The sequence below is a fragment of the Vidua macroura genome, chromosome 1 (genome assembly GCF_024509145.1).
Source record: "Vidua macroura isolate BioBank_ID:100142 chromosome 1, ASM2450914v1, whole genome shotgun sequence".
In the NCBI taxonomy this organism is placed as follows: Eukaryota; Metazoa; Chordata; class Aves; order Passeriformes; family Viduidae; genus Vidua; species Vidua macroura.
This window is the reverse complement of record NC_071571.1, coordinates 8,038,534-8,051,033: the sequence shown is the minus strand read 5'-3', so window position 1 is coordinate 8,051,033 and position 12,500 is coordinate 8,038,534. Positions and strand designations below refer to the sequence as shown.

The 12,500-nt window shown below is 54.7% G+C and overlaps 1 protein-coding gene across 1 annotated transcript; it reads right to left on the bottom strand.

Moving 5' to 3' along the window:
• Positions 1–5,115: 5,115 nt before the first annotated feature.
• Positions 5,116–8,364, bottom strand: EN2 (engrailed homeobox 2). Its single transcript, XM_053984962.1, has 2 exons — positions 7,209–8,364; positions 5,116–5,440 (listed from the first exon to the last, which is right to left on the bottom strand). Exons 1-2 carry the CDS (start codon positions 7,747–7,749, stop codon positions 5,124–5,126), a joined length of 858 nt encoding a protein of 285 aa, XP_053840937.1. The 5' UTR covers positions 7,750–8,364; the 3' UTR covers positions 5,116–5,123.
• Positions 8,365–12,500: the final 4,136 nt, after the last annotated feature.

Genomic DNA, 12,500 nt, shown 5'->3' with positions numbered 1-12,500 from the left:
CGAGGGGCTGCCGTCGGGCTCCAGGCGTACCTGGCGGTGGAGCTGCAGGCTCGGTCTTCTCCTCCTGCATGGGCTCAACCAGGCCACTTATTCCCGATGCTGGGGCCAGGCTTTGGCCAGCAGCCTTGCCTGAGTTTGCCAGGGGTCCCAAAATACGTGCTAGAGCAGACTGGGGATGAACGAGTGCTGGTTTTAGCTGCAAGGCTGGTCTCGGTGTGTGTGAGGGGTGAGCCCAGGGCATGGATACCCCTCCCTAGCCCTGCATAGCCCAGACCTGCCCCCTCTCCTACTCCACAGAACACAGCTCCGCTGTCAGGGACCGTCCCAGCTTTCTGTATACAAACCCGGGACTACCTTACGCTTTCCAAATGTGTCTGGCTGCGTTTCTGCCTGAGCCAGAATCCCCGGGCTGTCACAGCACAAACTTCTCCCCCTGCACACCCCACCATCCCCGGCTGCTGCTCCCGGCCCGTCCCAGGCTGCCTCGGCTCCATCCCTGCGGGAAGCAGGCATAAATCCTGCCCCAAGTACCCAGGTCCGGCCCCTGCCCGTGGGTGCCAGCTTCCACGCTGCTTGTTTGTTTGTTTGCTTTTAAGACGACGCGAATTTGTTTATAAAATTGACTCGTGGCCCTTTGAAACAAATTGTTATTAACCTTCCCCTTCTGAGCGTTTCATAATCACAGATGTTAGTTTGGAGATGATATCCAAACATCCCAGGGGTACTTTTGATAGCTGCATGGGCGGGGATTGAATGTGGCGGTCGGATATTAAATCAGCGGGATACAGAATTACTTTTTTTTTTTTTTTTCACAAACCCGAGCTAGCTAAATAGTTTCTCCCTCTAACTCTGATATGCATTTCACAATCAATGGCGCGGATATTTGCATATATCGTGCCTGGGTGTGGATTTGTACAATTCATGTGCCACGTCCTGCGTTAGCAGGGAGCAGAGCGGAGGAACACCTTCACTAAACCTCAGTGCTCAGATGCTCATTGAACAGAGTTACGGGAAAAATACGCTTAATTAATTACACGGAGGGGCTGGCTGGCGCGGGCAAGTGCAGATGCATTTTTGTTCAGTCCTGAAATACCTTCCTAGGTTGGTTATTTCGTTTGATTAGTTAGCTTGTGGTTTTTTGGTTTTGTTTTTGTTTTTTTTTTTTTTTTTTTTTTTTTTTTTTTTGTTTTTGTTTTTTGTTTGTTTGGTTTTTTTTTTTGTACTGAACTCCGCTGCCCTGGCTGGAGGGGAAGGAGCCTGCCCCGCTAGATGGGGGAGGGAAATCTCAGGGAGAGCTGCCTGCCAGGATAAAAACGCTGCCAGCCGTGTGACTCCAGGGCCAGTCCTGCCTCTGCCCTTGCCCCGGCGCAGCCGGATTTTAGGGGAGGCTGTGGCTCTGCTTCAGGGCTGTCGTGGATTGGGGTTCTGCCTTTTCCAAAACTAAAAGGCTGCTTCAGAAAGGGCTTGTTGCTTTGCTAAAATTGCAAAAGGATCTTGTGCGGCAGCTCGTCCTGTTAAAATAATTTTAAATCTTAAATTATCGAGGGCTAATTCAGCTGTGCGGTCCTTGCCGAGCCAGCGGGGAGCCGCTGCCCGGGCGTGGGAGCGCGTTCGGGACGGCGCACGGGAAGCAGCAGCCGCTCCAAGGGTGGCGAAGGCAGCAGCGGAGCGAGTCCCTCCGAACCTGCGCCTCTTCACGTGCAAGCACTCCCCAAAATACCGGAGGCAGGTGACAAGTACGGCCCATGTGAGGAACTCGCTGCTCCCACTGAAGGCGCGGCTTACCAATGGCAAATATTTTGTGTTCTGGTCTGGATAAAATCCAAGCAGCAGCGAGATAGTGTCTGTCCTTGCTCCACAGACTTGACTAGCTTGGAGAAGTTGTACTACTAATTTTTTTTTTAGCCCAAAACTATATATTCCTGCTGGTGTCACACATCTGTTTTGTGTTCCCAGCTTTTCTTACCAGGCTGGGTGAGGACAGGTGGAAACTCCACTTCTTCCTGCACTCTTAGGAGCAGGGCCAATTTTTCCCCCACTGCAGGTTTAGTGATTTCCTAAAAAAATACAAATAATATCTCCGTGGGACTTAGCTGCCCTCGTGTAATACCCACGGTGCATTTTGTATGGTCGGACAACGGAAGCTATTTTTCAAACCAGATTTAAAACTCTTCTTAAGCGCCCACTGCCATCGATTTTCTCCCAAGGGATTATAAATCACCTGCCTCGATTAATGGAGGTAACAAAAAAGAAATATATATGTATATATCTCAAAAGCACGCAGACCAGCGAGGCTGGGGAAATAAAGCAAGACGGGAAGCAGGAGCCCACAGTATCCTGGTAGCATCCCCGCACTCTGCCCTGCCCCCAGGTCCTCCGAGCAGGTGAAGCCTTTGGTGCACTGTCCCAGAAGCAGCTCCGCTCCTGGAGAATTTTGCCCCTTGCAAAATATATCCCAAAGCAGCAGCTTGAGAAAAATAAAGTACAAAATAAAATTTTAAATACACTTTCCCCTCGACCCCCCGTTCTCCTTGGTTTTGTCTGGGAGCGAGTCCCCTGCAGCAGGAGCGACCCTGAGGGTGAGTGAGGCTCTGCCCTTCCTCCCTCTCCTGCCTGCGGAAAGCTATTTCGGAGCTCTTGTGCCCTTTGTCGCAGCAAGGCGGGTGATCGTTTTATTTTTGTCCAGCCTGTCCTAAAATCGTGGTACTGTCATTTCCCGGGGCTGCCAAGTATTTTACAGGGTGCCTGGTTTCGTGGCGTGGCATCGGCAATATTCCATCCCCTCTTCCCGAGCTCCAGGGTTACGTGTTTTCCTAGCAGAGGTTTTCCAAACGCAGCCTGTCAGAGCATCGCACCACCGGGTATTTAAAGTCTTGAAAAGGTGAAACCTGTTGACAGTACGTGAGATTAAAGAGATTTTCCTTTCCGTTTTCAGCTCCTTTTGAACGGGAGGAGGAGTGCCCGAGAGGGGCTCGGTGCCGGCTGGCGTTCGTCCTCTCCTGCAGCCTAGGAATGAATCTCCCAAAGTTTCCTCATTAAGTCAAAAGGCTGATGAAACGCCTGGCTGCAAAACCACCTCTCTCATAAATCGCCACAGATTTTACCACCACCCCCCCGCCCCCACACACCCCTGTAAAGAATTAAAACTACGACATACTTCCAATTCCAGCTCCAACGCTCAGAAGTGCAGTCTGAGGCTGTATGAACATTTAGGGATATATATTCCCGAATAGCTCCATTGTAACGTCTGAGTGACACGGGTTGGATTTCGTAATAAAGTGGGTTCTTTGGCTGTTTTTTTTTTTTTAATTATTATTATTTAATGCAGTCCTCGAGAATCGAAACACACAAAATGCAGCGAGAATGTTCACAATGTTGAGAACACAGTTGTAAATAGAAACATTCATATTTCATCCGATTATAAATATTTGATACTGCAATTGTAAAATGCACATGTTTTATAAACTGGAGAGAAGAAAAAAAATCCTTTGCTTTCTTGCTAAAAGGCAAAGTCATTTAATCCTGGCCCCTAAGCAGCTGATGGTTATTCACAGAATTTAAAATTACAGTTTTTATTTTATAGCTGGATTCTTTCCTTCCTTTTTTTTCCCCGTTTTTTTATTTTTTAACTTTTATACTACTATGTACAGTGTGTATCTATTAGAGCTGCAAAATAAAGAGGTTTTAAGGCAAAGCGAGAAGTTTTTTCCCCCCCCACAAACAGCGACGCAGGAGAATCCGTTCCTGAGCAGCCGCCCACGCACACCCAGGCCCACGCGGGACAAATCCCCCTCCGGAGCGGGGAGAGGGACCCCACGCTCCGGGACAAACGGGTTCAACGCAGCACAGCGCCTCGAACCCCCCAAAAACTCCGATTTCAGGGAGGTGTCTGCGTGAGGAAGGGGGGTGTGGGGACAAGCACCCACCCGCACGCTGCCACGGAGCGTCGCGCTAGCGGGGACCGCGCCACGGAGGGGAAGGTACAACTAAAAATGGGACTTTTGGGGGGAAGGGGGGGCTAAAACGCTCCCAAATGTTTCGGGGAGGTGATGCCGGAGAGGAGCCGGGTCCCATCCCTCGGCTGCCCGCCGGGGTGGGACAGCGGGGCCGTGAGGGAGCAGCATCCCGGAGAGGCTCCCGCTTTTCGGAGATGGGGTTCCCGAAGTTATCCCAACAAGCTGGAAGGCGGGGGTGCTCACCCCATCTCTACCCAGCATCCACGCCTGCATTCCGCATTCACGGGCGCCCGTGGCTCTCGTTGCGGTGATGAAGGAGCAGAGGCTCAGGAAAGGACCCCGGGCATGTTTCGAGACGGTGCTTTGAGATTTGTTTCCCTAACGTTACTTATATCTTTTCATTCTTTTAAAATTAAATTCTCCTCGTCTATCCCCAAAATCAGCCCCAGACACACCAACTCCAAAAAAAAAAAAAAAAAAATTACAAAAACATTACACTCCCCCCCCCAAAAACAACCCAAAAATAAAAAGAAAAGAAAAAAGGAAAAAAAAACCAAAAGAAAAGGTTAGGGGTGGGGTGAAAAAAAAAGTTAAAACTCATAGAACAAATAGGAGAACTATTTATTCGGTTCACAGTCGTGTGAAATGCAGCAATAAAAATCTTTGGACTTCAGCAAAAGTTGTTTTTAATTTTTTTTTTTTGAATTTCAAAAAACAGCGTCCAATGTCCATTAAAACTGCGCTTAAGTCTATAAAAAAGTAACTTAAGCTTAAAAAAAAAATCTTAAAGATAGCATCTAAAACTTCATACAACCAAAAAAAAAAAAAAAAAAAAAAAAAAGAAAAACCCAACGAAACCAAACAACAAGCCCAAAGCCCCAAAACCAAAACCAACCAACCAAAAAAAAAATTTTATAATCAGATATCTTGGATTTTTACACCACCTTACCTGTAAATTATATATACATAGAATATTGCAGAATTATATCTAATACACAATATTTTCACTATTAATGCTGGTATAATCTTTATACACTGGCCCTTATGTTTCTTTTTATTTTTTTTAATTAAATTATTGCATTGTATAAACTTTGACTGCAAACGGCCCCCCCACCCCTGCCTCCCCCCTCCCTCCCTCGTTTCCCTCCCACCCCCCCTTTCCCTTGGCTATTCACTGTCCGACTTGCCGTCTTTCGCCGTGGTGGAGTGGTTGTAGAGCCCCTGGGCCATGAGGTGCACTGCCAGGGAGTTCTTACTGCCCGTCGCCTTCTTGATTTTGGCTCGCTTGTTCTGGAACCAGATTTTGATCTGGGACTCGTTGAGCCCGAGCTCCTGGGCCAGGCTCTGCCGCCGCTGCTCTGTCAGGTACCGGTTCGTCTGGAACTCGGCCTTGAGTCTCTGCAGCTGCTCGGCGGTGAAGGCGGTGCGAGGCCGCTTGTCCTCCTTGTTGGGGTTCTTCTTCTTTGGTTTGCGGGAGCGGGGACCTACGGCCGGGAGAGAGGAGAAGCACCGACACCGCCACGCTCTGCTGCGGCCAGAGCTCCCGCGTGGGGGGCACCCTGCTCCGGCAGCACCACCCCCTGGGAGGGAAGGGACCCCGCTTTGTGCCTCCGCTGCCAGGGATGCTCGGGAGGCGGCGGAACGGCAGCCGCAGCCCCCGGCGCCCCCGCAGCCCCCCGCGCCCCGCTCGCTGCCCGGCTGGCCCCCCCTCCGCTCCCCCGGCCCCTTTCTCCGAGCCAGAAACGCAGTTACCGAGCCTCTGTGGCCCGGGAATGCCCGGCGAGGAAAGGAGGAAAGCTTGCACCAGGGGCAGAGGCACGGAGCTAAATTTTATATCCTGAACAGATTTTTTTTTTTAAGAAAACCTCTATACTTTTTTACTTTTTTTTTTTTTTTTTTTGTGAGTCGTGGTAAAAATTATAATGGAAATCCTCTTGCAGTTTACTTGGCCAGAAGCATTCCGTCTCTCCGCTGCAGTGCCCATATGGCGCTGCACGGCCCGATCCGAATCGCCGGGATTATTCTCGGGAATATTATTCTCGGCAGCACAAGGAGCCTTTTCTGCCCGGGCCGAGCCATTGTGAGGATGTATGTTAATTAAATATTAACAAAGGAGAGCACTGGAGAACAATGGAGTAAATTCCAATTCAGCTCTGAATATTACCTCTGAGTAAGAGTTTGTTTTCAGATATTACGAACTAATTTTCATCTCGTTTTATGATCCCTTCCTCAGCTAGCCGACTCCCGGGTGAAAATCCTACCTCGCCGCTTTTGTAAGAGAAAGACCCATATTTTTTTCTTTCTTTTCCCCGGGAGCAGATCTCCTGCCTGATGTTTCCCATGCCTTTCTCCAGTGTTTTCTACTTGTTTCTAACCGGGGATTTACTGATCTGCCGGAGCCAGCCCTCCTGTCCCCGCCGTAGCGAAAGGACATTTTACCCCCTGCTTGTTATTTTAATTTTTTTTTTAATTTAATTTAATTTTTTTTAGATAATTTCAGGACGTTCTGCCTAAGCCCTTGCCAAGGGACGGACTCTGCCAAAGAAGTTTCCCGGCTCTTGGAAATGTCCCCCGGCCCCCACAGAGCTGACCTACAGCATATGGGGGGAAATTAAAAGAAAGAAAAGAAACGGCGGCGGTTCGGAGGCCTCTTTTGAGAAATAAGCGATTGCGGATTGTTTTTGGCCAAAAAGACTAACCAAAACAAGGAGAGGCCTATAGAAATGCCACCTCCCCTTTCCAAAACCCAGCGCAGGGGGGGTTTCCCGGCAGGGAACTGGAGAGCTCGCCGGGAGGATGAGCGGGGAGCCCGAAGACTGTTTGTTTTTTCCTCCCTCTTTCACAGAACTCGTCAGTTGGTGGGAAATGCCCCGAGCCCAGGCGGCCTCAGCTCCGCCGCGGCGGCAGGGACAGAGGGAGGGACCCTCGTTCCCTCCTTGTCCCTGCGGCTCCGCGCATCCCCAGCCGGCCCTGCATCTTCAAGTATTTTCAGGCCATTTTAAGCAACTCGCCCATCCGCCAAAAAAAAAAACAAAAAAACAAAAAAACAAAAAAAACAAAAACCAAAACAAAAACCCAAAAAGCAAAACCCAAACAGAAAAAAAAAATAACCAGAAGAAGACGGAGAGGGAAAGGGGAGCGGGGTCTTTTCCACGCCGCTTCCCGGCCTCGCGGGCGGGCGGTAGCGGCCCGGGGAGCCCAGAGAACGGGCTGCGGTCGTGGGGAGCGGGGCTGCGGCGGGGCTGCGCTTACCTGAGGAGGGCCGGTCCGAGTACCGCGTGCAGTACACCCAGGCGGGCCACAGCATGGGCTGGTTCCCGGCGTTGGAGCTGGCCTGGGAGCTATCCGAGTCCGAGCTCACCGACAGGTCGCCGCCGCTCAGCCCCCGCGCCTTCAGGGCCGCCTCCAGCGTCGCGGGGTCCCCCCCCTTCTTGGCGGCGCCGTGCAGGGCCAGCCCGGCGGGGCCGCCCTCCCCCCGGCCCGGCGAGCCCGCCCCGCCGCCGGGCAGCGGAGCCCCGGGGGCCGGCGCCGCGGCGGGGCTGCGGCGGCTCTCCGCGCCGGGCCGCCGGGGCTCTCCGTCGGGGCCGCCCGCCTCCTTCCTCCGCCCGAACTCGGGCCGCAGGATGTTGTCGATGAAGAAGTTGGTGATGCGGTGCGGGTGCGGGTGGGGGTGCGGGGGGTCACCGGGGGGGAGCAGCAGTCCCCGCCGCCCGCCGCCGCCGGGCTCCGCGTCGCCGCCGGACTCCTGCGGTTCGGCCGCCTCCTCCCGGGGGCTCCGGCCGCCCTCCTCCATGCTGCGCGGCCGCCCCGCCGACGGCTCCGCTGCCCGCCCGCCGCCGACCGGGCGCTGCCGAGCGCTGTCTGTTGTTGCTGCTGCAGTCGGTTGTTCTTTATTTTAATTTTTTAATATATATATTTTTATATATATATATATATATATACACGCACACACAGGTGTCTATTTGCTTTCGTTTCTCCTGGCTTCGCCCGGCATTCAAAATCCAGAGTTTGAAAAAAAAAAAAAAAAAGGAAAAAAAATTTAAAATTAAGAGTAATTTAAAAAAATATTAATAGATAAATGCAGGGAGACCCTCAAGCCAGCAGCCGAGCCTGCACCACTTCCAACTTTGACAAAAAATGAAAACACAGGGGCTCCGGTCCTCCCGCCGCCGCTCGCCGCCTGCCGCCGCCGCTCAGCCGCTCGGTCCCGCGGCGCGCTGCCGCCTGCTGCCCCGGCCGCCGCCGCCGCGCCTCATCCGCGGAGGAAAAATTAGTGATAATAAAAATAATAATAATTGGGGAGCGGAGGGGGGGTGCAAGAGAAAAAAACGAAGCGCCGGTGTCGGGGCGGGGTGTAGGCGGGCTCTCAGCAGCCGGTGTCCCGCGGAGGGCAGGGCGGTGAGGGGCGCCCCGCGGGGCTCCGGCCGGCAGCGCCTCGCCCCGCGCCGCCCCGCGCCGCCCCGCGCCCGCACATGCGGGGGCCGCCGCGGGTGGGGGGGCGTCCCGCCCTGCCCTGCCGCCCGCCCTGCGCCGCGCTACGCCCCGGCGGCCGCCGCCGCCGCGCCCGGGCACTTCCACTCGGGTTGTTGTCCTTTAGGTTTTAACGGGGCCCCCGCCGCTGACGTCGCCGGCCCGGGCGCTCCGACACGTGCCTCGGGCCAATGGAAGCCCGGGCGAGCGCACACGTGGTGCGGGGCGCCCCGGTAAGTGACAGCGCCCACGCCCCTCCCCCGGACGGGCCCGGCCGCCGCGGGGATGCGCGGGGGGGAGCTGGGGGTGCCTCGCCGCGGGGCGCGCACCGCTGCCCCCCCCCGCCCGCCTGTGCCCCCCCACCCCGAGTTATCGGGGGTTTAATTGTCCCGGTGTTTACCGGGGAGGGGGCCGGCATCCCACAATTCCTTGCAGAAACGCATAAATAATATTAAGCGAGCGGCGGCGATACAAAGGGGTCCGGGGGGGGGGGGGGGGGGGGTGGCGGAACAGGCCCGGCCCGGTGCCCGCGGACTGCTCGGGGGTTGCGTCCCCTCCCCGCAGCGCGGTTCGGCGGTAATTGACTCGTCCTTCCCGCAGCCGGACAGGAGCTTTTGATCTGCCCTGACCTCCCCCCAAACGGCATCGCGACGCCGTGCTGCCCCCCAAAACGCCGGCCCGTCATCCTTTGGACCCCGCAAAAGCCCTTGCCTCTTTAGGACGGGAAAGCTGCCGCAGCTGTCTTTAGGGAGAAATACCCCGGAAGAAAATTAGGGAGCAAGGTGCGACTGGATGGACGAAGGGTTGAAGGGGCTGAACAGATTGCGGGGCTCGGATCCTCCGCGGGGAGCAGGACAGGGGAGCGAGAAGGCGGGGGCGCGTCCTCCCCCCGCGGCTGACCCGAGATCCCTGTCCGGGCCCCGCACGGTGCCACCGCCCCGACGGGGCGCACACCGAGGAGCTGCGCGACCCCGCCGAGGGCCGAGCAGGGTCGGGAGGTGATGGCTCGGCCCCAGTGTTCGCCGCACCCCGACCGCCGGCTCTCCCCCTAAGTGACGTTTTTATTTGGAGGTGGCTTCCCTGCGGTGACACGCATTACTCGCCACCTTGAAGGAAAGGGACAGTGAGCCTTTCCTCTCCTCTTCTTCTTTTCCTTTTTCTTTCCTCTTTCTTTCCCTTTTTGCTTTAATTTTTCTTATCCTTTTTTTTCTTTCCCGTTTTATTTTCCTTTATTCTTTCATTTGTATTTAATTTTAAATTCATCTCCCTACTTTCTTTGTATTTCGCAGCGGGTCGGGTTCACCAGAGAAGACCAGCAGTGGCTGATCCAAAGTTGTTTTGCTCAAACAAGCACCCAGAGGTTAATTTCTTCAAGAGCTCCATGAAAAGCGATTAGCCTGTCTCCCAAGAAGTATTTTCTAATTACTTGGAAGCTCTCGCTCTACTACTACCCCATAATTAAACGTGTTCAAGGTGCTGCACTTCAAATATTTCGCTCCCGGGCGGACCCGAGTTACCGATAAAAACTTTAAACCTCCTTGAACCCCTTGTTACCTGCCCGCTCGCTGCCGGTACAGCGTTAACCTTCCCATTCGTTTATCCCGCTCCTTCGCGGGGATATTTCTGCCGTACCTAGGACAGGGAGGAGAATTCCTGAGGTAAACTCCGAAGTAGGAGATAAACAAAGCTGTACAAAACAATTACTGCATCTGCCTGTCCTCTGACAATAACCCAGCAGCTCAGGTATGCAGAGGCAGCGGGGGGGCGGCGAGGGGTGAAGGAGTGATCTGATACCGAACCGAAGAAATCTGAACGGTCTATTTTTTTTTTTTTTTTCCCAAGGTTATTTTTATCTGGGAGCTCGATCTCTGTAGAAACATTCCCCAGCAGAACTATTGCTCGCCTCGCAAGCGGCGTCGCAGCATGCGGGGGCTTTTCCTCGGGAACCACTGCGGGTCACCGGGAGAGATGGCTTGACTATGGGAGTTTGGCTTCGTTTCCTTCTTTTCTTCAGCCTCCCCTTGCAGACCTACTGCCTGCAAATATCACCTCTCCTCACACCAGCAATATTTATTTTCCTTACGCTCTCCGCGTAGTTTCAACGAGGCTCATTCCATGCTGCCACCCTTTAAAATTTTATATGTTTTCCCTCCCTCAAATAGTTGAGTGTGTGGGTGCAGCAAATCCTGCCCTTTGCTCGGCGCTTTTGGCACTGAGAACTTTAGAAACGGGATGACAACCCGGGAGCTCGGTACGGGGAAGGAGGGAGGGAGATTGCGGCCGACCCCCGCCCGCCGGCGGGCAGCAGGCAGGCTCCGCGGCCGGGCCGGGCTGCGGGCAGGCTCCTGGACTGTTTGTGGCGCTCCACCGGCAAACCCTCCTTCCAGCTTTTCCCCCATATTCGGGAAAAAGGAAACCAAACCAAAACAACAAACCCCGAGATGCTGGGAAGCCAAAATGCCCAAAGCAATAGTGGAAGCGAAGGGAGGTGCTGCGCCTCCCGTTCTCCCAGCGTGGAATGACTGCCTTCAAAACGCAGGCATTCACCAAATTTCGCCGGGTTTACAGCGATCCCCCCATTTCCAGCCAGTCCCTGCCCGTGCCGCCGGGGGAGACTGGCAGCGACCCCGTGGGCACAGCCTGGGCACATCGCCGCGGCCCCGGCGGCCCCCGTGTGCCTCCCGCTCACCACCCGGCATCACTTTTTTTTTTCCAAGCGAAGCCTTTGAGGCAGCTTTGCAGAGCGTTGGAGCTGCTGGCGGAGGATAGAGGAGAGGGGAGAGGTCGCTGCTCCTTTGCCAGCCTAGCCATGCCGCAGGCGGTGTGCCCCGCGCTGCCCGGCCTTCCCTGGGTTCTCGCATCAATTTTGGAAGGGGAAAACCAGCAGCAACCCCCGCCTAGCCCTATCCAGGCTTTCCTGGAGCCGGCGGGCCGGAAGAGCTCAGCCAGCACGGCCGCGTTTCCCCAGTGCCGCCGGGTTCTCACTGCACCGCCGACAACCACAAGAATGAAACCCATGGAACCTCCGGATTTTCCCAATTCCCCCCAATGCCAGGCAGGATGAAGGGCGCGTTGCGGCCGCCGGTGTCCCAGCCCGCAACCTGCGGTGGGACCGGCATCGCCCATCCATCCACTTCGAGCGGGAATACTTTCCCATCAACGGGGGCAAAGAGACGGGTTGGAGACCCTGGCTTCCACTTTCTTGCAAGATCATGAAAATTTCATGAGCTGCTCGTGGCGAGGGCAGAGCCCGCTGCTGCCTCCCCGGCCCGGCCCGAGACGGGGATCCCCGCCGAACGGACGAGGGCACCCGGTGTGGGGCACGGAGGATGCTCGAGAGGGAACGGATGAGGGTGAATGTCAGAGCCTTGACTCGGGAAAGCAGCGCTCGGTCACGGCTACCGTTCGCAGCAAGGAGTGACGGGGCACAGCCACCCCCCACCGCCTCCCCTTCCCACGGGAGGGAGGGTGCGCGGGTGGGGTGGGAGTGCCGGCCCCTGGCTCGCCCTGCCCCTGGCCCGGCCCTGTCCCTGGCTCGCCCTGCCCCTGGCCCTGTCCTCTCGCCCCTGCCCTCCCCCGGCCCCCTCTTCTTGCCCTGCCCCTGCCCACGAGGAGCAGCCCCCTCCCCTCCCGCCCGCCCGCTGGGACTGGGGACAGCCTTCCCGGGCCCAATCGAAAACTGTCAAACAACAATAAAAGCCTCCAATTTTGTTAAAGTTAGGTAGAAAGTAAGGGTAAACAACAGCCCAGAGCACAATAATATGGTGATTGGCGAGAGAAGAGGAAGAGAAGAGAGAGAAAGAGAAAGAGAAAGAGAAAGAGAAGAGAAAGAGAAGAGAAGAGAAGAGAAGAGAAGAGAAGAGAAGAGAAGAGAGAGAAGAGAAGAGAAGAGAAGAGAATGGGAAGGAAAAGGAAAAGGAAAAGGAAAAGAAAAAGAAAGGAAAGGAAAAAGGAAAAAGGAAAAAGGAAAAAGGAAAAAGGAAAAAGGAAAAAGGAAAAAGGAAAAAGGAAAAAGGAAAAAGGAAAAGCCCTTTCGGTTTCCCAGGGTGGAGACAATGTTCGCTGCTGCGTTGC

Bases quoted from the DNA above. Each gene is read 5' to 3' on its own strand.
- EN2 (XM_053984962.1), bottom strand. From the start codon at position 7,749: ATGGAGGAGGGCGGCCGGAGCCCCCGGGAGGAGGCGGCCGAACCGCAG. The intron at 5,441-7,208 runs GTAAGCGCAGCC...TCCCGGCCGTAG, and splicing joins CTCGGACCGGCCCTCCTCAG to GTCCCCGCTCCCGCAAACCA.